Source organism: Theropithecus gelada, chromosome 20 (assembly GCF_003255815.1).
Source record: "Theropithecus gelada isolate Dixy chromosome 20, Tgel_1.0, whole genome shotgun sequence".
Taxonomy (NCBI): Eukaryota; Metazoa; Chordata; class Mammalia; order Primates; family Cercopithecidae; genus Theropithecus; species Theropithecus gelada.
In genome coordinates, this window is record NC_037688.1 from 8,050,669 (window position 1) to 8,074,458 (window position 23,790).

Consider the following 23,790-nt stretch of genomic DNA (forward strand, 5'->3'; position numbering starts at 1 on the left):
TTAACTTACATTCTGGTCTTATGTTGCAAGAAAAACTGTAAAGCAGTCATGACATTTACAGTCACACCTTGTAAACTGCAATGGAATACCCAATACCTATTCACTCCCTTTGGAGAAGTAGTGAAGTAATGAATGAGTTATTTAAATATAAAGACTAGAGATTAATTTTTCTCAAACACCAAAAAAGAAGAGAGACAAGTTTTTTTTTTTTTTTTTTTTTTTTTAGAAAAGGTCTCATTCTGCTGCCCAGGCTGGAGTGCAATGGTGCTATCACAGCTCACTGCAGCCTTAACCTCTTGGGCTCAAGTGATCCTTCCACCTCAGTCTCTGGAGCAGCTGGGACTACAGGTGTGTGCAACCACACTAGGATTTTTATTTTTTTGTAGAGATGGGGTCTCACTATGTTGTCCAGGCTGGTCTTAAACTCTTGGCCTCAAGTGATCCACCCACCTCAGCCTCCCAAAAAGTGCTGGGATTACAGGTGTGAGCTACTATACTCGGCTAACTTCTGATCTTAACTGCAAACCTAAACAGGCATTGAATACAGATTACATTAGAGAAAAATTATTTACAATGTGTTCTGGGTTGACTTAAGTTCAATACAATGAAAGAAAGTCCACTGTAAAAATGTATGCTCTACAACCATAAACCCTTTGCAAATAATGTAAATATCTTTGAGTAAAGAGAGGTATCAAAATAAATATTTATTTTTATTTATTTATTTATTTTATTTACTTTTTTGAGATGGAGTCTTGGCTCTGTCGCTCAGGCTGAAGTGGAGTGGCGCAATCTCAGCTCACTGCAAGCTCCACCTCCCAGGTTCACACCATTCTCCTGCCTCAGTCTCCCGAATAGCTGGGACTATAGGCGCCCGCCACCATGCTCCGCAAATTTTTTTGTATTTTTGAGTAGAAATGGGGTTTCACCGTGTTAGCCAGGATGGTCTCCATCTCCTGACCTCGTGATCCGCCCACCTCGGCCTCCCAAAGTGCTGGGATTACAGGCGTGAGCCACAGCACCCGTCCCAAAATAAATGTTTTATAAAGACTGAGTTATTCTTTTCCCTTTTAAGAACTCAACATTGGCTTAATCTAGGCACTGAAATTTTAAAAACAAATTTCTGCTTTTAAAAGAAGGCCATAATTCCTATTCATGGTGTTTTATTTTTTCTCCCATACTTAATAACTGTTAAACATTCATGGCATGATAAGCATTGTACAAATACACAGAAGGTATTTCTATCTATTAGCAAAGTGGAAACAGCTGTATTGTTTATTCCTGGCTTAAAGTTTTAACATCAGAAATTACTTCAGAGACAGAAATTTGTCATTAAAAGTATTATGTAACACCCTTCAAGTTGCTAGGGAAACAAACCAAATAAAGAATATCTAAAAGTTAGCCTCTTGGAGTACTTCTGCTGCCAGGCAAAATATTTATCATTCACTAAAATCAAGTATGTTTGGAGTTAGGCACAATGTGGTTTGGATGCTACACATTTACCATTTTAATTTCTATGTTATAAAAATATTGGAAAAACACTTACCTCTGCAATTGTCTCATCAGTTGATTCAAAGCTTCTTGAAGGGGCGTCTGTTCTACTTCTAAAGCAAAGAAGAAGGGAAAAGGGTGTTTTAAAAAGGAGTATTCTAGAGAGTATTATTTACTAGATCATTTTCTATTTAATAATAGCCATCATTAAATACCTCATACAGAAATTCCATTTATCTTAAAACTATATTGAAGTTTTGAGAGTATCAATCCAAAATTGAAGCTAATTTAAAGCTCTTATGCAGTTTGAGAGAAAAAACTTAAAAATTCAATTACAAAGCTCCAACTTAGGAGCTAAAACCCCACTATTTTCCTGAGCTATAATAATTGCAGCATCCTCATTCAGGATAGTTAATTCAGAGTTATTCCAACCTTCTTGTTTGGCTAAAGAGCTTGTGAGAGGCTTCTCAGGGGGCAAGTCTAATCTCACAGGGGCATGACACTGGAGGTCTTTTTCTGCTTCATTCTCCACCCGGTCTCGATCTCGCTTCTTTTTATCCTCCTAAATGGAACAAAGGGAGATAATTTAGAAATATTTCAGAACCAATATCTTTAAATACACAAATCATTTTAAGGGGTAAAAAGACATCATTGCAAAGAAAATATTCTTAATAATGAGCTCAATGTATTTTACTGACATCTACTGGAAAAGGAGAGAATAATATGTTCACAAAGGAAAAAAAAAAGGCGTCTCTATGCCAGAAATAACCAGTTAGAAAAACACTACTATCCAAAAAAGCAACATAGTGTGTATAGAAATAAATCTAATAAAAGATACCCAAAACCTTTTGGGAAAAACTGAAACATTATTGAACGTATTGAAGGTCACAGCAGGCCTGAATAAAGGAGATATACTATGTTCATGAATTGAAAGAGTCAATCCTCTCTCAAGTTACCAATACATTCGATGTAATGCCAATTGAAATTTAAAAACAAAAATTTTCATGGAATTCGACATGCCAATTACATTAATTTACCTTGAAGAGTGAACGATTAAGAACACAATAGTTTTGAAAAAGGTCAGAATAAGATGATATGTCTTACCAGATATTATTTGTGTAACGTGATAATAAGACAATGTGGGTCTGACAGACAACTAAACCAACAGAAGAGATCAGAGTACAGAAACAGACCCATGTACATAGAATAATCTTAGTATATCACAGAGGTGATTATAAGTCAATGACAAAAGGGTGGTACTGAGACAACTGGTTACCTGAAAAGAGAAAATAGAATTTGAGTTCTACTTCATGCCATACACAAAAGTGAATTCCAGATAAAGACTTAAATGTACAAAGCAAAGCTTCAGAACTTCAGATGAAAGTAAAGCATCTTTAAGACCCAAGAATAGAAAAAGACTTTCTTAAATAAGATATAAAAAGAATAAATTTTTGGATGGGCACAGTGGCTCAAGCCTGTAATCCCAGCACTTTGGGAGGCCGAGTCGGGTGGATCACGAGGTCAGGAGATCGAGACCATCCTAGCTAACATGGTGAAATCCTGTCTCTACTAAAAATACAAAAAAAAATTAGCCGGGTGTGGTGGCAGGCGCCTGTAGTCCCAGCTACTCGGGAGGCTGAGGCAGGAGAATGGCGTGAACCCAGGGGGCGGAGCTTGCAGTGAGCCGAGATCGTACCACTGCACTCCAGCCTGGGCGAGAGTGCAAGACTCCATCTCAAAAAAAAAAAAAAAAAAAAAAAAAGAATACAGTTTTAAGGAAAAACTTAAGTTGATAAATTTCGGTACCTCAACAAAATCCATGAACCAAGTTAAAAATCTAACGATAGACTGAAATAAAGTACTTGAAACACAACTTATAAAACATTAAGAAAGATTCCATAAAGAGCATCTATAAATCTATGCAAAAAGGCAAAAAATCCAAAAAGGAAACAGATAAGCGACATTACAGGTAACTCACAGAATAAGAAACATGAAATGTTGAGAACATGAGAACTAGCTCAAGCTCCCTGGAACTTGGGTAATTATAGATTTAAAAACTAGAAGTTATTTCACCTCTCTTTGGCAACATTTAAAATGTCTGAAATGTCAGGTTTTGATAAAAATGTAGAGAAATGGGATTTTCATACCTTGCAATTGGGTGAATAGGAACAATCCTTAGCAGAGCAATTAGCAATATCTATCAAAGCTAGCAAAGCCTTTATCCTACTTCTCAACTGCTACTGCCTGTGCATATACCAGAGAAATTTCCTGTCGTACGGTCTACATGGAGACTTGGTACCAGATTACTGCAGCATTGTTTAAAATAGTAAAAAATAGGAATAATCCAATGCCTATTAAAAGGAAAATGGATTAATAAATTATGTCGTATTTACATAACAGGTAAAATAAATGAGCTAAAATGATATTGTATCAACATGGATAACGTTCAGAAACAAAGTCTGGAGAAAAAGTTGCAGAACAATTATCTGTTACGAGGTAAGTATAAAAATGTGTAAGCATACAATGCTTACAGATTTATACAGAACTTGTAATTATAAAAACATGCATGTGATATACACCAAATTCAGTAGAGTGGTTCTCTCTATTAGAAGGAAAGACAGAAATGGGACTCTGAAAGGGTATAAGGGACGCTTCATCTCTGTCTGCCCTCTTCTTTTCTTAGAGGAAAAAAATACATATAGATACATACATGTATGCATTTTTAAAATTTAAATTTTGAAGTAAAATTGTCCAACAATGCCCATTTTATGATCATCAAAATCAAGATTCTCAACAGGATCTTATGGACTCAAAAAGCTATTTTCTTGGCCTATACCCTATTTTTTATTTCTAGTATCCAGAGCAGCGGTTCTCAAAGCATGGTCCCCAGACTGGCAGCATCAGGATTATTTAAGATTTGGCAAGAAACAAAAATTCTGAGGTCCCCTTGTGGTTCACAAGCTTTAGTGTGCATTAGAATCACCTGAAGGTCTCATTAAAAACACAGATGGCTGGGCCTTGTCCCTAGAATTACTGATCTGCAGGTATGGGGTAGAGACTGAGAATTTGTACTTTCTAACAAGTTTCCAGGCCATGTGGGTGTTGCTGGTATCGGGACCACACTTTGAGAATCACTGATCTAGATCTTTGCACTCTATTTTCAGAATCCAAAGCACCTAATACAGAATATATGGTTGTTTTAAAAGCTCCAGAGAGCAGTGTTATAAAATGAACTCATGCTTGATCCTAGTTACCACTGTTAGTTGATTAATGTATTTTCACCACCTCACAACATATTCTGTTGCAGTAATTCTTAACTTTGAAAATTTTAAATCCTTCGTCCAGAGACACTGGTATGGATCTTTGGTAGACTGGCAAGTTTAGAACACCTGTTCTACAGAATAACAGCCACAGAGACACAGATTCCTTCCTATTAAATATGACCCGTGAAGAAAGGACAGCTTGAGAGGCAGTATGTACTCTCCCAGGTAGAAAAAACTCGTACAGTGTCACTGCCAAGAGTCTAGAACTGGGGCCAGCAAACTTTTTGGTAAACGACCAAACTGGGCCAAGTGCAGTGGCTCATGCCTATAATCCCAGCGCTTTGGGAGGCTGAGGCAGGTGTACCACTTGAGGCCAGGAGTTTGAGACCAGACTGGCCAACATGGAGAAATTCCATCTCTACTAAAAATACAAAAATCAGCTGTGGGTGGTGGTGTGCGCCTGTAATCCCAGCTACTTGGGAGGCTGAGGCAGGAGAATCGCTTGAACCCACGAGGGTTGCAGTGAGCAGAGAACGCACCACTGCACTCCAGCCTGGGCGACAGAACAAGACTCTGTCTGAAAAACAAAACAAAAACCAAAAATAGCCAAACTGTAAATATTTAGGCTTTGTGGCCCATAAGGTCTGTCACAACTACTAAACTCTGCTTTTGTATTATAGTATGTTGTAGCATGAAAACCACCACAGATAATATGTAAATGAATTAATTTGGTTGTGTTTCAATAAAAATTTATTTACTAAAACTGTTGGCCAGCTTGCTAACCTATGCTCTAGGAGTCCAGCTTCATCCTTAGAACACTCTGTTGGCTGGATGTGGTGGCTCAACCGTCATCCTAGAACTTTGGGAGGCCAAGGCGGGTGGATCACTTGAGCTCAGGAGTTCGAGGCCAGCCTAGGCAACAAAGCAAAATCCCATCTCTACAAAAGATACAAAACTGTGCACCTGTAGTCCCAGCTACTTGGGAGGTTGAGATGGGAGGATGGCTTGAGCCCCAGGAGGTGGAGGTTGCAGTAAGTCAAGATTGCACCACTGCACCCTAGCCTGGACAACAGAGCCAGATCTTGTCTCAAAAAAAAGAACTAAAAGAATAAAGTAAAAAACCACTGTGACCTTAGGCAATTCATTTACTCTCATCAGACCTCTTTATCACACGCAAGATGGAGATTTAACTGTTATTATTTATCTTACAGAGTTAAAGACATGGTCAATTACGAACTAGCCAAGTGGAAAAAGTACCAACGGAGGGTATAATGTTTCTGAACTACCCCAACTAGTATCTTTACCTAGTTATCCTTTATATAAAGTAACTACTTTATTATTCAGTAAAGTAAGAAGTCTTTGGGGCTAGGGAGTCCAAAAGAAAAAAGAATATAAAAACATACGCTTGGAAACTACCCTAAACTGAATAGAGATATTGTAGCATCCTATTTCCAGACTGAGAATCTGGAGATCTAGCTTCTAGTTCACCAGCATATGACTTTTAACAAGGTACCCCACTGTTTTAGACTCAGTTTCCCATCTGTACAACACAAGGCTTTGATCTCTACAGGTCTCTCTCCACCTAAAATTCTGATTCCAACCTTCGCATTTTCTTCTTCATAATTCAGAGTATGCTGTAGAATCCTGTTGTCAATGTCACTTATTAAAGGAATACAGTTATGTAAAACCATAAGTTAACATAGTTCTGGTTAATAGTAAATTCTGTTAATTACACAGAGAAAACTAAGCAAAAATATTAGTGCCATTTAACTTCAGGTAGTTAAGGAAGAAGAGTTTACAGTTAGTTTATAAAGTGGGTTTAAATTCTGGCCTCGTCACTAGTAGGTGGCAAAGCTATGATATCATCGATAAACTATGCAATTAGCTATGGCATCATGGATAAACTATGTAATTTTTTGGAGTCTAATTTTCTAATCTTTAAAATAGACAAAACAATACATACCTCACAGGGCTATTTTAAGGATTAAAGTTTATGTGAAGTTTTAGCACATTACTTAGCACATGATGGACATTCATTCAATAAATGAGGCTTTACTGCGTGGCTATATAGTGAAAGGGAAAATACATACAACCCTACTCTTACAGAGCTCAGAATGGAACAGCAGAGATGTTCATTAAATAACTCATTTAAAAAAATAAACATGTTTATAACAGCAGAGATACACATTAAACAACTCATTAAAAAAAAAAAAACATGTTTACAACTAATTGATCACAACCAGCTACAGATTTCTTTGTTCCTTCCCCATTCCCACTGCTTCACTTGACTAGTCTTAAAAACAACAACAAAACAGATTTCAAGGACAGAATAACTTTTGGGTGAAAATAATTTAGACTGGAAAAGTGTGGGAAGGTTTCCATGAGGAAGTAACATCTGAGCTGAGATCTGAAGGAGAAAGAATCTAGCCAGGTTGGGGGTGGAGGTGGGTGTGTGGGAACAGCATTCCAGGCAGAGGAAATATCTTGCGTGCATGAAGATTTGAGGCAGGAGAAAGGAAGAGGGGCTATTTCCATAACTACAAACACATTTACTCACTTCTGACTAGATTCTAATTTGCCCACAACTTGATGGTAAGTTATTAATCTATGAGTAATGCTTTTAAAGCAAATCTTTGCTCAGATTACTAGGATTTAACACTTACCAAACCACATTATTCATTCAACAAATGACATCTGCCTGTTCTACTGGAGCTTCCTCTGGACATAGGTCCTTGTCTTATTCAGCTCCATACCTGCAAGCTCAGCAATGCCTAACACATAATACTTGCTAAGTATTTGCAGAAGTAATTAATCATAGGAGACAGCATGAAATAGGAACACAAAAACATGCAAATTAACAGTTGAAGTCCTTAGTAATAAGTACTGTCCTTCAGGTTGGTTACTTTTGGAGGATATATACACATACATATATTCAAGTGATGTTCCAATATGCAAAACAATGTACAGGTCCCTTTTAACAGCTGATTTTAGAATCCAATGAAAAATGTTTCATTACCTTGCAGCTGCACATCACTTTTGGCCCTAGGCTAAAAACAGCATTTGCTACACAGGTTAGCCATTACCTCTATGATGCTTTCCCCTGGCTGCCCACGGCAGAATGAGGCATACCTTTCCCTGGATTCCTGAAACACGTTAGTCAAACCTCCCTTAGGATTTACCAGGCCGTAAGGTTTATTTATACTTTCATGTCTGATTTCTGAGTCCAACTTTGAGCTCCTATAGGATATTATTTATTTATCTATCTTAATCACTGCAGCCTAGTACAATCTGGCCAGATAACAGGTGTTAGGTAAATATTTGTTGAATAAAGAAACAGATAAACAGCCTTCTATCAGAGGAGCAATGCTACTCAAAGGCCCCTCTTCCGAGTTCTTCCGTCCTTGGAGGTCTTTTGGGGTTGAGATAACTACCTGAGGAGGGAGACACACGGACCAATGCTGAGAAAGGGGAAGGGTTTTCTGCCAAGCCAGATAAGCTACAGCAGCCCGGAGATCCCAGGTGTGACAGATGGCACAAGTCAATGAACTGTTTTGCCAGAATTCTCATTTTGCTTAATATGATTAGTCACTGCTCCTCTCTAGTTAAAAGCTACCTCATACTCTGTGACTCAGTTAAATCAGCAATACGAGATACTAACAGCACCTACCTCACAGAATTATTTCTAAGGATCAAAATAGTAAATATACACAAAGAATTTAGAATAGTGTCTGGCAGACAGTAAACACTCGAACGTTAGTTATGAGTCTGACTCCACTATTGGACTTAGTATAGTGCTTTAATAAAATAGGTATTTACTGGAATTTACTGTAATTTTCATTAAAGTTTTACTTAATTTTAGCTTTATAACATCCTATATGTGTTAATGCATCCTGTATGTGTTAATGCTTTTGAGTAAAAAAATTTCCTTAATGACTACTATCTTTCTCATTTTATTCTGGTAACATCCCTAAGCAATGTGACTGGCCTCACCTCTTTCAGCAACTAAACCTGAAGTTGACCTACAAAGCTGTTAAGACATCATTCAGGTTAGGACTGTGTTCTTCAGAACAGCAAGAGAGTTTCAATAAAGGAATTGAGACCACTCGTCTGAGCTATTTCAATAAAAAGCTTTCTATGCAAGTCTCTCTACAGTTTCTAATCTCTCCATTCAATATTTGTTAGATACTGTTACCAGATTTATGTTACTAAGGCTCAGCTTTTATCATTCTTCCACTCAAATTTTTTGACTGACTACATACTGAAACTCAAACTCCTTACTCGGTCATCTCAGCTGCCTTTCAGATCTTACCCTACCCCCCCCAACGCATTCTGTGTTTAAAAAGAGATCTACTTTATGTCCCCTATACACATCTCCTTCTTGCCCATTTTCGAGCTAATCCTCTAACAACAGTTCCATAATCCTGTTTGGTGTGTGGTTTTCCTGACCTCCATGTCTCTACCCAGTGGCCTATCATTCTATTCAGGGATCATCATCTAAAGTCAGCACATAAATAAAAACTGAGTTGTCAGATCACCTTGGAAAATACCTGAAGTAGTCCATAAAGTACAATACTCATGACTTACAATCTTAGAATACTTCTACTGAACTACCATAAAAAGAGCCATTTCTCTCAGGGCATATAGTTGACCCCACATTAACTGAACATATAGTGTTACATCACTGTATTTTGATTTCTAAAGCCCAACTCAAATGCTGCTTCCTGAGCAAAGTCTTCTGTGATTTCCCCCAGATCCATGTACTCTCAGGAGCCGCAGAAAAGAACCCTGCCTCTGTTAGGGCACTGACTTTATTTCCCCATGGGCTGTGGGCAGAGGTTGGTGCCCACTTTAACAACTCTTTTAGATTGAAGACTTCTTAAGGGCAGAATTTGAGTTACTGTTCTGGCACTACCTGTGTGACCTTGGTAAAGTTACTTAACCTCCCTGAGCCTCAATTTTCTCATTTATAAAAGAGAAGATAATATGATAGAGTAATTCTATTTGTGGGTGTGTATCCAAAAGAACTGAAAGTAGGGGTCTTAAAGAGAACTTTGTACAATTCATGTTCCTAGCAGCATTATTCATAACAGCCAAAAGGTGGAAGCAAACCACATGTTCACTGACTGATGAATAAATAAAATGTGGTATATCCATACAATGGAGTAGCATTTAGTCTTAGAAGGGAAGGACATTCCAACACTTGCTACAACAGATAAACCTTGAGGACATTGTGCTAGATGATACAGGCCAGCTACAAAAAGACAAATACTGTATCATTCCACTTATATGAGCAATCAAACTCATAGAGACAGAAAGTGGAATGGTGGTCGCCAAAGTCTGAGGAGAGGGAGAAAGGAAAATGGGGAGTTGTTAATGGGTATGAAAAAGTTCTGGAAAACAGTTGCACAAAAATGTAAATACACTTAACACTACTGAACTGCACACTTAAAAATAATTAAAATGGTAAATTTTATGCTATGTATATTGTACCACAATCCGACAAAATAGAGCGGTAACACCAGTCTCACAGGATTACAGGAGGGAGTATAGTAGGATGATGTACATAAAGCGCTCAGCACAGAACCTAGCATGTACTACATGCCTGATAAGTAGCAGTTGTTATCTGTAAAATGTATGTGTAATTTTTTTGTGTTACAATCATAATGGGTGTGTATATGGTTACTTCTTCTAATGTAATTTTAGAAATACATCTGTAATTTTTATAAATCATTTTATCAAGTTAACAGCCACACAAAATTTTACCTATTGCATCTTAGTTTTACTTAACTATCGTCTTGTGTATGTACGACTAGATCAGATGGCATGAGCATTTTTTACGAGCCGTTATTTTATTTTTCACATAACATGGGAAAACATAAGACTGAACATTTAGGAAAGGAAAATTAATGTTTTAAGAGTCATGCCAGCAGGCAAATTCTTTGCCAACTGCTCAGCATCAGAACGTTTAAGGAATAAGAAAATTCATCACTTTCATAGGTGTGGTGTCTGGTGGAAATCAAAGCACGCTGTACCCCTAATGCTTTGGTTGGCATTAAATACCACTGCTGTACAGGGAGAAATACTGCTGATCCTACCTGTTGGGGCATTTTAAACTAATATAGTTAGGGCCTTCCTATTCAAAACAAGAAATTCAGTTAACTAAGGCACCTCTGAAAAATTATAAGGCTTTGTGTTGTGTGTGTGTGTGTGCGTGCGCGTGTGCACGCACTTCCCCTTTTATCTTATTTTCCTAAGTAACTGATTCCTAATTTTTAGCAAGGTACAATACCCCCCCCCATTCACTCCCCACAACTAAAATGCCAGACATGGTAGCTCACACTTGTAATCTTAGCACTTTTGGGAGGCTGAGGTGAAAGGATCACCTGACCCCAGGAGTTTGGGACCAGCCTGGACAACATAGCAAGACCCCATCTTAAAAAAAAATGTTTTTGAAAAAATTAGCTGGGTGTGGTGATAGACGCCTGTAGTCCCAGCTACTCAGGAGGCTGAGGTGAGAGGATCACTTAAGTCCAGCAGTTTGAAGCTGCAGTGAGCCATGACTCCACCACTGCATTCTGCCCTGGGCGACAGCGCAGGTTCCTATCTCAAAAAAGAAAAAAAGAAAAAAGACAACATCTTCCAGTCTCCCTAGCAGCTAAGGTGACTATGTGATTAGGTCCTGGTTAGTAAAACATAAGCAGAAGTTATGTATGCCTTTTAGAAAAATGTTTTGAAAGGAAGAGGACATCCTTTGTCCTCCATCCAGCTGCATGGAACTGAGAGAAGAGTCGCCAGTCCCTCACAATCATACTCTAGCTCTTCTTTCTCCCAAGAAGAGATCACAGCAACTACTGTCCCTACAACTTCCTGGACATTCAGAACAGAGCTCACAGAGGCATCTCTAAGGTCTCCCTCCCTACATAACACTAGCAAAAAGAATCTCTCCCTGCTTCCCTGGTCTAGTCTGGAAAAAAAAAATGACCCAAACAGTCCCTACAGAACCAGTGACACCCCAGATGATCTGAAGTCTCTACCCCTGAATGTGAAATAGAAACCATCTCCCTACCTGTCCTACTCTGAGAGGTGTTGTGTCCAGAAGAGACTGTGGATATGAACCCATTTTAGGTGCAATGACATCAAAATACAATGCGACTGATGATCATTAGAGCCACAGTCAAGAAAGGATACAGCAGCTGGAACATGGGGCGGCAGGGGGGACTTCTAAGAACCTATCCTGAAGATATTCTTACACAAGTGTACAAAGGTGTGTGTACAATGAGGCTCACTGCAGCATTACATGTAAGATTTAAAAGTAATAGTCATAAGTATGGTATATCCATGTAACTAAATACCATGTAGTCAATATAAAGAATAAGATAATGAATAAAACAAGAAATGAAGAATATTAATGTATTCATGGGATTATGGTGGTAGCTGCCAGAACAAAAACCAGACTGGTTCAAAGTGGTTACCTCAACTTTTGTTAAACAAGACGATGGCCGGAACAAAGGGCACATAAGGGACAAAGGTGGATAAGCCACGTCAACACACTTGGGAGACGGAAGGCAAATGGGGTGATTTGCAGAACAGAGAAAGCAAGATACTCCCGTATGCAGAGAGGTGGATACCTTTGAAAAAAGCCCAAATCCCAGAACCCTGGAAAAGCTCAGAACTGGGAGACACCGGGAACCTGAGAGTCTCCAAATCTCCAGATGAGCCAAAAGTGAGGAGAAATGCCAGACTCAGAAAACTGGGTGGTAAGACCTTCAGCCCCTGTCCCATAGTTGGCTCCAGAAATACGGATAAAACTGGCAAAATCCATCTCCTAGGAGAGGATTTTTCTCTGGAGAAACTAAAATCCCAGGGAAAACATCTGTAAGGTACAGACATTGGGGCATTCTTCACCAAAATGACCAAGTCCCTGTTAGTCACTCTACAATAAAGTCCATTAACTGACAACCTCTGTCTAGGTAAAAAGCATTTACTCAGCTTTGTACAGACTGCAAAAGCTCAACAGACAACTAAAGGATGCTTTCAACAGAAAACAGAGACAGACGAATAAATGGAAGAATTTGGGGGAGAGAGAGACAGGGCAGGGAGCAAAAGAAAACTTAGGAGGAAAAAACAGGAAAAAACTTCAATTAATATCCTCAGAGAAAGAAAAGAATATACTGCATCTAAAATCAAGAACAGGGTGCTAATTCAAAAAGGACAATTAGAGAACAAGAAAAATTCTTGGAAATTCAAGGTATAAGATCTGAAATAAATCCAGAAAAGTCAGAAATTTTAGGGATGTTCCTTGAAGGAAGAACCCTCCCCCGCCCCACACACACCCAGAAAAAATATGAGAAAAACATAAGAAAATTAGAGGATCAGTTCAGGAGTCTAATATCTAAAGGGCAGGAGTTCCAGAAACCAAGAAAAGAAAAAATGGAGGGAAAGAAATGAACACAGGAACACTTCAAGCAAACAGCTCTGAACTGAAGGCACAAGTATTAATTGCGAAATGTCAGAACACTGAAGATAAGGGGGAAGATCCTAAAAATTTCAAGTTAGCAAATACTGGTCATATGCAAAGGACTAAGAATCAGAATGGCAACAGACTTCCCAACACCAATTTTGGGAGCCAGAAAACAACAAAGTAATGAATGCCTTCAAAAGTCTGAAAGAAAATAATTTTCAATCTAAACAAGTCAAACCATCAACCTGTATGAGGGTAGAATACAGATTTTCAAACATGTTAGAACTTATAAAAGCTACCCGCTGTGTATGCTTTCTTAGGAAGTTCCTAGAGTTAAGAGTCCACCAGAACAAGAGAATGAATCAAGAAAGAGGAAGGCATGAGATCCAGGAAGCAGGTGAAGGAGAGTCCCAGGAGGCCTTGACAGTAACTAATCCAGCCTCCAGGAGACAGAGCGCTGTAAGATAAATGTCTCCAGAGAAAAGAACTCAAATGAGTTTCATAAATCTTAGAGTTTAGGAAGAATTATTAAGCAATAACCAAACAAATGAAAGCAATGATCTAACTAGTTAAGTTCAGATTTGTATTTGCATACTGTACTTGTCTACAATCGCTTTAATATTAATTTAACCAATAATTGTGATGTACCTATATCTTGAGCAAGGGAAATTGAATTCTCACCTTCCATAACATGATGTCAGTAGAAGATATAAACTGCTAAATCAGCAAATAGCAATATAAACCTGTATTTCGAAATGGAGATGTAGGCAAGGAAAAATACTAAAAAGTGTAGGAAGTACAACTCCAGAGTGGAGCAGCAGCCTGCTTTGTGTCAAAAAGCTGTGTAGTACTCTCGACTTTTAAAAACCATCTTCACGCATTACTTTACTACTATTAATCAAAAAAAAAAAAACAAAAATAAACTGGTTACCTCTGAAGAGGGAGTCTATGTGAAGGATTGCGGTGAGGAAAACTTTTTTCATTTTGTGTACTTTTGTACCACATGAACTACTTTTAAAAAATCAAATGCATATATGGGTTTTATAATTTAAGGAAGAAAACAAAACATTACTCCTACCTAGCCAAAGCTAATAAAAACTGGGACAAAAGGGAAGGAACAGACTTAAGAAATCCTCAAAATAAGATCTCTAAGACTTGGTGACTTAGCAATGTGTTCAATCACATGTAAGAGAAAGCTCCTGTTGTATTTACAAACATAAGAAAAGTTATATAACTAACCTATGAAAATTTACCTTCACAATAATTGATTTACTGAGTCATTCAGTGGCAGGTTAAATTTGGAAAGTTAATAACAGTAATAACAATGTTATTATTATTAGAGACAGAGTCTCCTATTATTGCCCAGGCTGGAGTGCAGTGGTGTGATCACACCTCACTGTGACCTTAAACTCCTGGGCTCAAGCGATCTTCCCACCTCAGCCTCCTGAATAGCTGGGACACAGGTGCACACCACCAGGCTCTAGAAATTTTCGTAGTTTATTTCGTAGAGACAGGGCCTTGCTATGTTGCCCAGGCTGGTCTCGAACTTTCAGCCTCAAGCAATCCTCCCACCTCGGCATTCCAAAGTGTTCGGATTACAAGCGTGGGCTGCTGCGCCCAGCCATTAATTATTCTGCCCAGCTTTCAAACCAAGATGGTAGCTACTCATTCTTTTCTGTTAAATGCAAATGGTTAAGAATATCAATCTCCATTACAGATCTCTGACCAAACTTTCTCAATAGACTACAACACTATTTTAAAAGACTTAAAGTTGCTCATTACAGATTTGGCATTATAATATTTATTTCAGAACAAAATTTAAATCCCAGTAGATCCCATTCACTTATGAAATGACTATGTTTGACAAACCTCGAACACTGAGGCTTTCTTGAGCATGACTTTTTACCCTGCCTAGACGGAAAAAGCATTCTTTGAAGCAGCTCCTGAAAATTTGGGCTTAGCTGCTTCCTCACCTGATGTGCAAGTACAATTGCCTAAGAGTGTAATTCAAAAACGATTTGCCGAAACTCATAGATGATTCATGTCTCTATTCTGTCCTGCTCCTCTTCAAATGAGCCAGATCTTAGAGGCGTTTCAGTTTCCCCAGATACAAAGAAAATAAAGTGAGGTTGGTAGCTGGAGGAGGCGGTGCCGTCCGCAAAGCCAAAGCAATGCAACCACTTGTACCTTAACTCTTCTCCGTTTTCTCCCCTTTTCTTCCCCTGGAACCTGCTTCTCTCCTTTCTTTCTCTTTTTCCGCTTTCTGTCCTTGTGTTTGTCATGATCGTTTTTGTCTTCGAAGAGGCTGGACTCGTGCCCCGAACTGCCCGTGGAGAGTTCGGTGACTTCGTTCCCTCCTACTTTGAGAACCAGCTTCAAGGGCTTCTCCACATACTCTTAAAAAAAGAAAAGAAACGAAAGTGCGTCGATTAAAGTCGGGGCTCTCCAGCGAGTGCTAAGGATGCAGAGCGCGAAGGCGCAGCAACGCCGAAGTGGCTTTGGGCGCCCCGCGAAGCACCTGTTGAATGACAGAGCCTGGCCCGGGGGTGCGGCGCTGCCCGCCCCGAACGCTCCCACGCCTCTCGGGCCGCCTCACGTCTCCCCACCAGAGACCCACCGGACCAGGGGGACCCGGGTTCGAATGCCGCCGCCGCAAGGGGGGCAGCGCGGCCTCGGGCAGGACGCGCCCCCTTCGCGGGCCTGGGCCTGCCGTGGGAGGGAAGGGCCCTGGGCCGCCCCTAAGCCACTGGGAAAGAGCGGAAGCCCCGCAAAGGGGCCGAGAGCCCACCGCCCGCACCCCGGCCCACTCCTCACCCTCGTAGAGGTGTTTCTCCGACTTGTGCTTCTTGTGCTTCTTGCCCATGTCCGACCGGGCCCCGGTGCCCGCCCCCCGCGCCAGGCCCAGGCCGTGCGGCGCCGCTTCCGGTCCGGGCCAGGCGAGCGGAGGGCGGGAGCGGGGCCCGCGAGACCCCGCGCCGCGAGGCAGGGGGGCGGCGCGCGCCGGGCGGCGCGAGGCCCCTCTCGAGAAGACGGCGCGCGAGACCGGTCGGAGCCCGAGAGCGGTGGCGGGGGGGGCGAGCGGCCGGAGCAGAGGCGGGAAAGAGGGCCCGCCGCGCGTGCAGGGTGCCGGCGGCTGTGGGTGGCGGCCCCTGGCGACCGGAGGTGGCGCTGCAGCTCGCGGGCCGGGGGCGGAGTCGGGGCCGGGAGCGGAGCCGGGGCGGGGCCGGGGCGAGGCTGGGGCGGGGCCGGGGCGGGGCCGGGGCGGGATCTACCGCTCAGAATCTTGTTTGTCTTCCTTCCTCCTTCTGCCCTCAATCTGTCTGTCTTGTTTCTGTCTCTGTGTGTCTCTCCCTCCCTCTCCCCTTCCCTCCCTTCTTTCTCCTCCCTGTCTCTCTTTCTCTTTCCTTTCCTCCTTCCTTCCTTTCTTCCTTCCCTACTTACTGCCTCCCTTCAAGCCTTCCCTCTCTCTGTTCTTCCTCCCGCGTCTCCCTTCCTTCTCCTCTCCCTGTCTCCTTCCCTATTTTTTCCCTTTTCTTTTTTTACCCTTCCTCCTTCCCCCACTCTTCCTTTCTTTCCACTTTCCCTTGCTTGTTTCTTCCCTTTTACAATATTGACTGAACCAGCAAACTCAGCACATTGGTGACTGAAGATTCTAATCTTAAAAAAAATCTTATGTGCTGATAGGTGAAGATTTCCAGATGTCTCGACTGTCTTTACTTCTAGCTGTATGGTGCTTTGTCTGTGTTCAGATAAGCTCATAATTATAGTCTCCTCTTAAGAAAGGATCTGTCATCAGTCATTTATACTTCAGGAAGAATTTGGACCCATGAATCACCTCTCCCAGGAAGATTTGTAGCTTTACCTTGAACTTCAGTGGTGAAATTATAGTCTTATATTTTAGGACCCTATTGTTGGCAAGTGATAGAAACCAATTTGAATTATTTCAAGTAAATGAAAAGGGATTTATTGGTTTACATGTCTAGGAAGGGCAAGAATAAAGCTTGCCAGAGGGAAGACAGGAACCAAGGATGTAATGCTATTGACTGGCATGCCAGCTCTTTCTCTCTCTTGTCTCTCTGTATACAATCGGTCTCCGTCTTCCCCCTTCTTTCCTATGTGGCTGGAAACATGGCCCCCATCTGCTTCCGAGGCCTCTTCTTTATAGTGTCCTGACCAACTGGGAAAAAGATCTCTTCTTGTTAGCTTCACCCGGAAAACAGTCCCAGGGAAGGACTCTGATTGGCTTGGCTTGTGTCACATGTTTTATGGGACAGGGGATGGGAGATTGATTTAGCCTAGATGCCAAATCTACCCCCCAACCCCCTTGGCCAAGAGAAGTGGAGTCTGTGATTGGCAGTCCCTGCCAGACTTCTATGGTTAGCCAGGGAAGATGAGATTCTTCTAATGAAGAGAGTTGCTTTTTCATGAAAGCTAAAAGTGTATGTCTGTTGTTTCTCTGTAACAAGCCTCTCTGGTGTCCGTGAGGTAGAGATTAGGCTGTGGAAAGAGGGGTTGTGTTGGGGAAGAGAACTTCTGCTGCTCTGAAATCAAGCCAGCAAGGCCCCCTAAGCATGGGGCAAAGCTTGGTTTCAGCTTTTCAGCCATTGTCTATAACTTATTTTGCTTTAAGAAGAACCACTATGCCAACTCCCACTGTAGCTTCTATTGTGGCATTGCCTTGCTCCAGGCTCAACCTGTGGGTTTACCTGTCTGCTCCTTATCACCCTGGGTACCTCATTGGTACTTACAGCATCTGGCACAGTGACTACTACTGTCCAAATGCCCCTCAGAGGAAAAAGGTCTGGTGAACTCATCCATCCTATTGAGTTAGTAATTTCCCTTCCCTCTCAAGAGTGATTCTACACAGGTCACAAAGTGGTCACAGCAATGGAAAGTGAATAAGGGCATGAAGCAGAAAACACCTTCTAGAAAAAAGTTCCTGGACGTGGAAGCCCAAACTCACCTAGTTTTAAATTCCCAGTACTAATACCATGAAGGCACATAGAAGGCACCAGAAAATGCTAGTTGAGCTGTACGGTCCTGGTTCGGGCAGACTCCCCCAGAGATTTCTGCCTGCTGCCATTCATGTCCTCCCAGTGAATGTGGAATGGCCTAGAGACTGGCTTCAGAGCAATAGAACATGGCAAAGATGATGGACGTCACTCTTGTGATGAGGATATGTAAGACTTCAGTCTTGCTTGCTGACTGTCTCTCTTGCCTTCTTGGCTTGCATGTTTTGATGAAGCAAGCTGCCATGCTGGAGAAGCCCATGTGACAAAGAGCTGAGGCCAGCCCCCAGTTGACATCTGGCTACAACTGAGGCTCTCAGTCCAACAGCCTTGAAGGATTGAATCCTGCCAGCAACCGTGTGAGCTTCAAAGTGGATCCTTCCTCAGTGGAGCATTCAGATGAGACCTCAGCCCTGGCTGACATCCTGATCACAGCCCTGTGAGAGACCCAGAAGCAGAGGACCCAGTTAAGCTGTGCCCAGACTTCTCCCCACACAGAAAATGGGAGCTAATACATGTATGTTACTTAAGTGTTGGGGTAATTTGTTACATAGGAATACATGGCTTATACAGATATCATTGCAAGCAGGGAAACTTTCTAAGCATGCCACATATCTCAATAAGAAGGACTAAAGTGACAGTAACAACAGCTACTGTTAATTGAGCAGTTGCCTGTGCAGGGCATTTGGTTACGGCGATGAACACATCACCCCTTTGTATCCGTATTCTGGTCTGTGGGAAGAGTGCTGTTATCCCTATTCCACAGGTGAGGAAACTGAGGCCTGGAGAAGTCAGGTGGCTTCTGCAAAGTCACACACCTTGCCTACCTGGAATTTCAATCCATATCTGCCCACCTCCAAACCCTACCTTCTAACCACTATGCCACATTGCTCTTGGAAAAGAGGTCTAGGTCATCTCCAATGACCCTTCCTGCATGTTTGGAATCATGTTAAATTAAAACAAATTCCAGAGAAGATGCATGTGCTCCTATATGCAGGTTTGTGCATTGAAAAAGATCAGAAGATAATTTAAAGAATGGAAATAGGCTAAGCACACTGGCTCACACCTGTAATCCCAGCATTTTGGGAGGCCAAGGCGGGAGGATCGCTTGAATGCAGGAGTTTGAGACCATCCTGGCCTGGGCAACATGGAGAAACCCCATCTCTATTCAATTTAAAAAAATGTAAAAAAGAAAAAAAGTAAAGAATGGAAATAGTTGTTATTTGCTGTTCATGGATTTTTGTGGGTCTAGAGGAACTAAATATACAAGGAGAAATTGACAAATAAAACACGACTGCTTAACTTGTTGGAATAGCTCTCTAATGGTGAAACTTCAGATTTTGGAATACCTGGGTAGGGGGAGGATCCTGAACTGGGCTGTGAAGGGGAGGTTTCTTGGCAGCAACAAGCTGCACTGCAGGAGGAGATGGAGCCGCTCTGCTCGTGTGTATTTGCTGGCAGAGGAGGAAGAGGATGATCTTGGGGAGAGGACCAAGCAGGCTCTGCACTTTGGTTAGTCCTACCTGGAGTCCTACATCTACTCTGCTGGCCTCTGTGGGTGCCCTTGCAGCCCGGTTTCCCTCATCGAGGAGAGAGAATGGTTGCCTTCTTCTCCAAGGGTGGCCCAAGCCTCACATATATATCCCTAAATCCCCAGAAGGCAGCCCCCATAACTCTAGGGCTGAATAACTTAGAGAACACTGTTGGCACCTGTTCCACATCTGTCACCTACCTGGATCCTGAGCTCAGTGTCCTTCCTGCCACTCCGGAAGGAGGATATATTTGCCCATCTTAAAGAGGATGGATCTGAGGTTCCATAAGGGCGGGGACTGCCCAAAGCCACACAGCTGGGATTGACCGCAGGTCTTCATGTTCCAGGGCCTTCCCAGGGCCTCCACTGCCAGGGTGGAGAAGCCACTGTTGGGGCGGTGTCAAGATCAGAGAGCAATTGCCTGCTACATGGCTAGTCCGTGGGAGTCAGAATTGGGATCCAGGCCAGGGAAGCCCAACAGCTCTGGAGTGAGTGAGACAGAGCTGATTTGAGGCCTGGGGTCACGCTTACTGGGTCTGTGACCTTGGCATGTCCTGAGAGGGCTGCCTATCTCTGAACTTTAGAACTAGGGTGAGGTCATCGGGTGTGCTGCTGCAACAGGGTGGTTGTAAGGATGAAAGAAGGTAACGCGGTCAGAGCGCCGAGAGTAATGCCTGATATGGTAGATAGTAAATGGTCAATAAATATCAGCTGCTAATACTAACTTTTAAATATTTGTGAATGTCACTTTCCTGCTCAAAACTATCTCGTGGCTCCCTGTCTCACTCAGAGTCAAAGCCAAATCTTCACCTTGGCTTTCAGGGCCAGATCTGGCCCTCATTCTCTTTCCAGCCCCAGCCCCCTGCCCCCTCCTCCCTCCTGCCCCCAGTCCCTGCTTCTCTTCCCTGTGTCCAGCACACTGTCCCCTGAGCTCCTGGAGTGGCTCCTGCCCTTATATCACCTTGGTCTCCCCTGTGACCTCCTCAGAGAAGCTTCTGGACCAGCAACCCACACACCCTTTCCCCTCTTTCCTCAGCCTGTGCAATGCCTGATTTCTCTCCATTGCATCTACAGCCTCCAAAATCATGTTGAATATCTCTTCCCTATCTATGTGCATGTCCACCATCTATCCACTGGCCTCTCAGGTCCCCGAGGTTAGGGACTAGGTCTGTCTTCCTCATGACTGTGTCCCCACACTTAGCACAGAGCTGGGCTCAGCACAGGCCCTGGATAAATATTTGTTGGACAGATGAGTGCATCATAATTACTGTGTTGTGATAATAATTCTCTGCCTCCTTCTTCCCCTTTCTGGTGGAGGCACGAGGTGACTGGAGGCCTCCGGGAGAGTCTGTGGAGGAGAAGACACCGAGAAAGGCTGGCCACTGGGGGGTGTGACGTGCCCAGGAAATCTCTGCCCAGCTCAGCTTGGAGGTGGCCCCTCTCCTGCCCGGCCTCTCTGCTGAGGAGTTGCTGCCCAGGGTGCCTTCAGGCCTTGGTGCTCCGACAGAGAGGGCACTGTGGCACCCAGCTGATGTCCTGACCATCTGACCCTGAGGTAGAGTCTGGCCTTCGTTGGTTGGGTGGGATGAGGGCTGGGTGAAACTCAGTGGCCTTGGTTCTGGGACAGCCACTGGGGACCCATTATAGCTCTTCCCCTATAGCCAACAAATGAAAGAGGGCTGCTGGGTGCTGACCTATGATGTGGACAGACTAAAAGCCTCGAACGTCAGGGGCTTCTGAGCCCCTCACCTCTGCTTGGCCGTGCTCCTCAAAGCCCCCTTATGCAGCACTGAGGCAGGATGGGGAACTCCTGAGACAGAGAGAGTCCTTGGGCTACTAACTTCTCCTGCTTTCGTTTATCTGAATCTCAGTTTTCTCCTCTGAGGGATGGTCAGAGCCAGCCCCGTGCAGCCTGTGTGGCTGGCATGAGGGTTAGCAAAAGCAAGGAGTGAGAAATGTTGTGGCACAGCGCAGGCCTTACCAAGTGTAAAGGGGCAGATGGCAGGTGGGAAAGGGCCGGTTCTCCTGGACACTCACTCCATGGGGATTTCTGCCCTCTGTCCTGGGGTGGAAGGTGGCATTCCCTGAGCCCAGGCCCCCAGCAACTCCAGCAGGTGCCCCCATTTGGCAGCAGGAGTAGGTCTGGGCCTTCCTGGTGCCAGCCTGGTGCCAGCCTGTGAGTGCTGCTGGGAGAGACCTTGAGAGGCTGAGGCTGGTTCAGCAGGCAGCTCTGTGGGGAATCAGTGGCCTGGGGTGATTCGCTGTGACAGGTTGTTGACAGTGCAGCTTCCAGGGTTGCTCACGGTCACTGGCAGAGCAGCCCCAGCTGCTGCCTCTGAGTGAGGAAAAGAGAGAGGCGGTGGATGGCCGCCATCCATGCAGGCATGCCACATGGCCTCTGCCCACATGGTCTCAGAGCTGCTTGCTGGAGGGCGGCGAGCCCAAGCCATGACACTCATGGCTGCCAACCCCAAAAGTCATTTAGCCTCAGAGCCCTCAAATAAGATCAAATAAGAAAGAGGCAATAGCAGGACCTTCCTTCCTTCTTTCAGTTCATATTTTATGTGTGCCTACTACGTGCTGGCGGGTGCTAGGAACATGGTGGGAGTGAAATAGACACGGCCCTGCCCTTATGGAGAGCACAGTGAGATGCATGTTAAACAGAGAACACAGACAAGTATTTAATCATGACCATGCTAACGGTTAGAAAGGAAAGCAGCAGGCTGCTGTCCGGATAGCGCTCTGACCCAGGCTGGGGACTCACCCAGGCCTGACCTGGAGGATAGGTCTTGGTTAGGTACCCTACAAGTGGAACCTGAGGCGGAGATCTGTTGGGGTGGCAATCGAGAGGAACCTGCAAGGCAGGGAGAGAAGCGGGATGGGGTGGGGAGAAGCAGAGAAGAGGTGGTCTAGGCCTCAGCCCCGTGCCACAGTGGGGGCAGGGCGAGGGGGGGATGGGGAACATCAACTGTCCAGGGAACAGTCCCACCTTGTGGGAGGTGGCTGGCCTTTTGTAGCCCATGTTGGGAAGTGAGGTCTGCCTGATTGTTGCCTGTTGCAGAGGTGACTCTTGTTTGTCCCAAGGAATTCTCCGAGGGAGGTGTGCAGCTGCCTTCCATGAGTGGCCAACACTCCCAGCTGCTGGTGATAGCCCTGCAGCAGGATGTCCCTTCAGAAGAAGTGAGCCAAGAGGGCATCAGCTGCATCCACTAAACAGGCAGAGAGATCAGCATGTGCAAAGGTGAGGAAAAGTTGGGTGCAGTCAGGGAGGACAGGAGACCAGAGGAGAGATGATGGGGACCATGTCTGGAAGAAAGGCTGGGCTGGGCAGAGCCTTTCAAGGCATGGCAGAGATGCTTGATTTTTTTCAGTATGACCGTGAAGGCAGTGGACGTGGGCGCATGGCCAGATTGGCAATTTCGGAGGAGTGTTTTGGCTTCTGAATGGAGGAAGAATTGGAGTGGGTTTAGGAGACCGGGCAGAGAGACCAGCTTAGAAGTGATGTGGTCTTCAAAGGGGAGATGGGGGTGTCTTGGCCTAGCATGGATGATGTGGGGATGGTGCAATGGGTTAATTCAAGAGTTTTTAAGGAGGAAGAACTTAGGAGGATTTAGGGATGCCTGTGCATAACCCAAGAGGAGAAGACAAGTAGGAAGGTGAATGCATGTGTCTGGGGCTTGGAAGGGAGGTGAGACCTGAAAATAGATTTTTGGAATAGAGATATCTTTGGAACCTCAGGAGTGAATGAGACCACCCAGGAAAGTAGAGTGATCAGAGAAGATGGAGCCTTGAAGACCTTCAATAAATAACAGTTGAAAAAAGGATGAGGAAGCAGCAGAGCAGACTGAGGAGGGGCAGAGAGGCAGGAGGAGAAATGGGAGAGCGGGACACCCAGCAGGGGAGGACAGAGCACTGGAGCCAGGTGAGGGTGGTGGTGGGCTGAGGGTGTGCAGAGGAAGGAAAAGTTGGGCAGGCTGCAGGGAGCCTCTAAGCACTGGAAGGGCTGGGGGAGGGTGGATCAGACAAGTAGACTTGTGC

At 43.6% G+C, this 23,790-nt stretch overlaps 1 protein-coding gene across 7 annotated transcripts in view; it reads right to left on the reverse strand.

The window, feature by feature from the left end:
- BRD7 (bromodomain containing 7) overlaps positions 1–16,269 on the reverse strand; it is a 56,717-nt gene extending 40,448 nt beyond the window's left edge. For 6 of the 7 annotated variants that reach the window (XM_025370034.1, XM_025370033.1, XM_025370031.1 and 3 more), the window contains exons 1-4: positions 16,027–16,269; positions 15,400–15,608; positions 1,921–2,050; positions 1,544–1,601 (exon numbers count right to left, since the gene is read on the reverse strand). In XM_025370034.1, coding sequence (XP_025225819.1) covers positions 1,544–1,601; positions 1,921–2,050; positions 15,400–15,608; positions 16,027–16,075 — 446 coding nt within the window. In that variant the 5' untranslated portion in view covers positions 16,076–16,269. The remainder of the gene's footprint in view (positions 1–1,543; positions 1,602–1,920; positions 2,051–15,399; positions 15,609–16,026) is intronic. The other variant, XM_025370035.1, reaches the window with a different exon arrangement.
- Between the last annotated feature and the right edge of the window lie 7,521 nt (positions 16,270–23,790).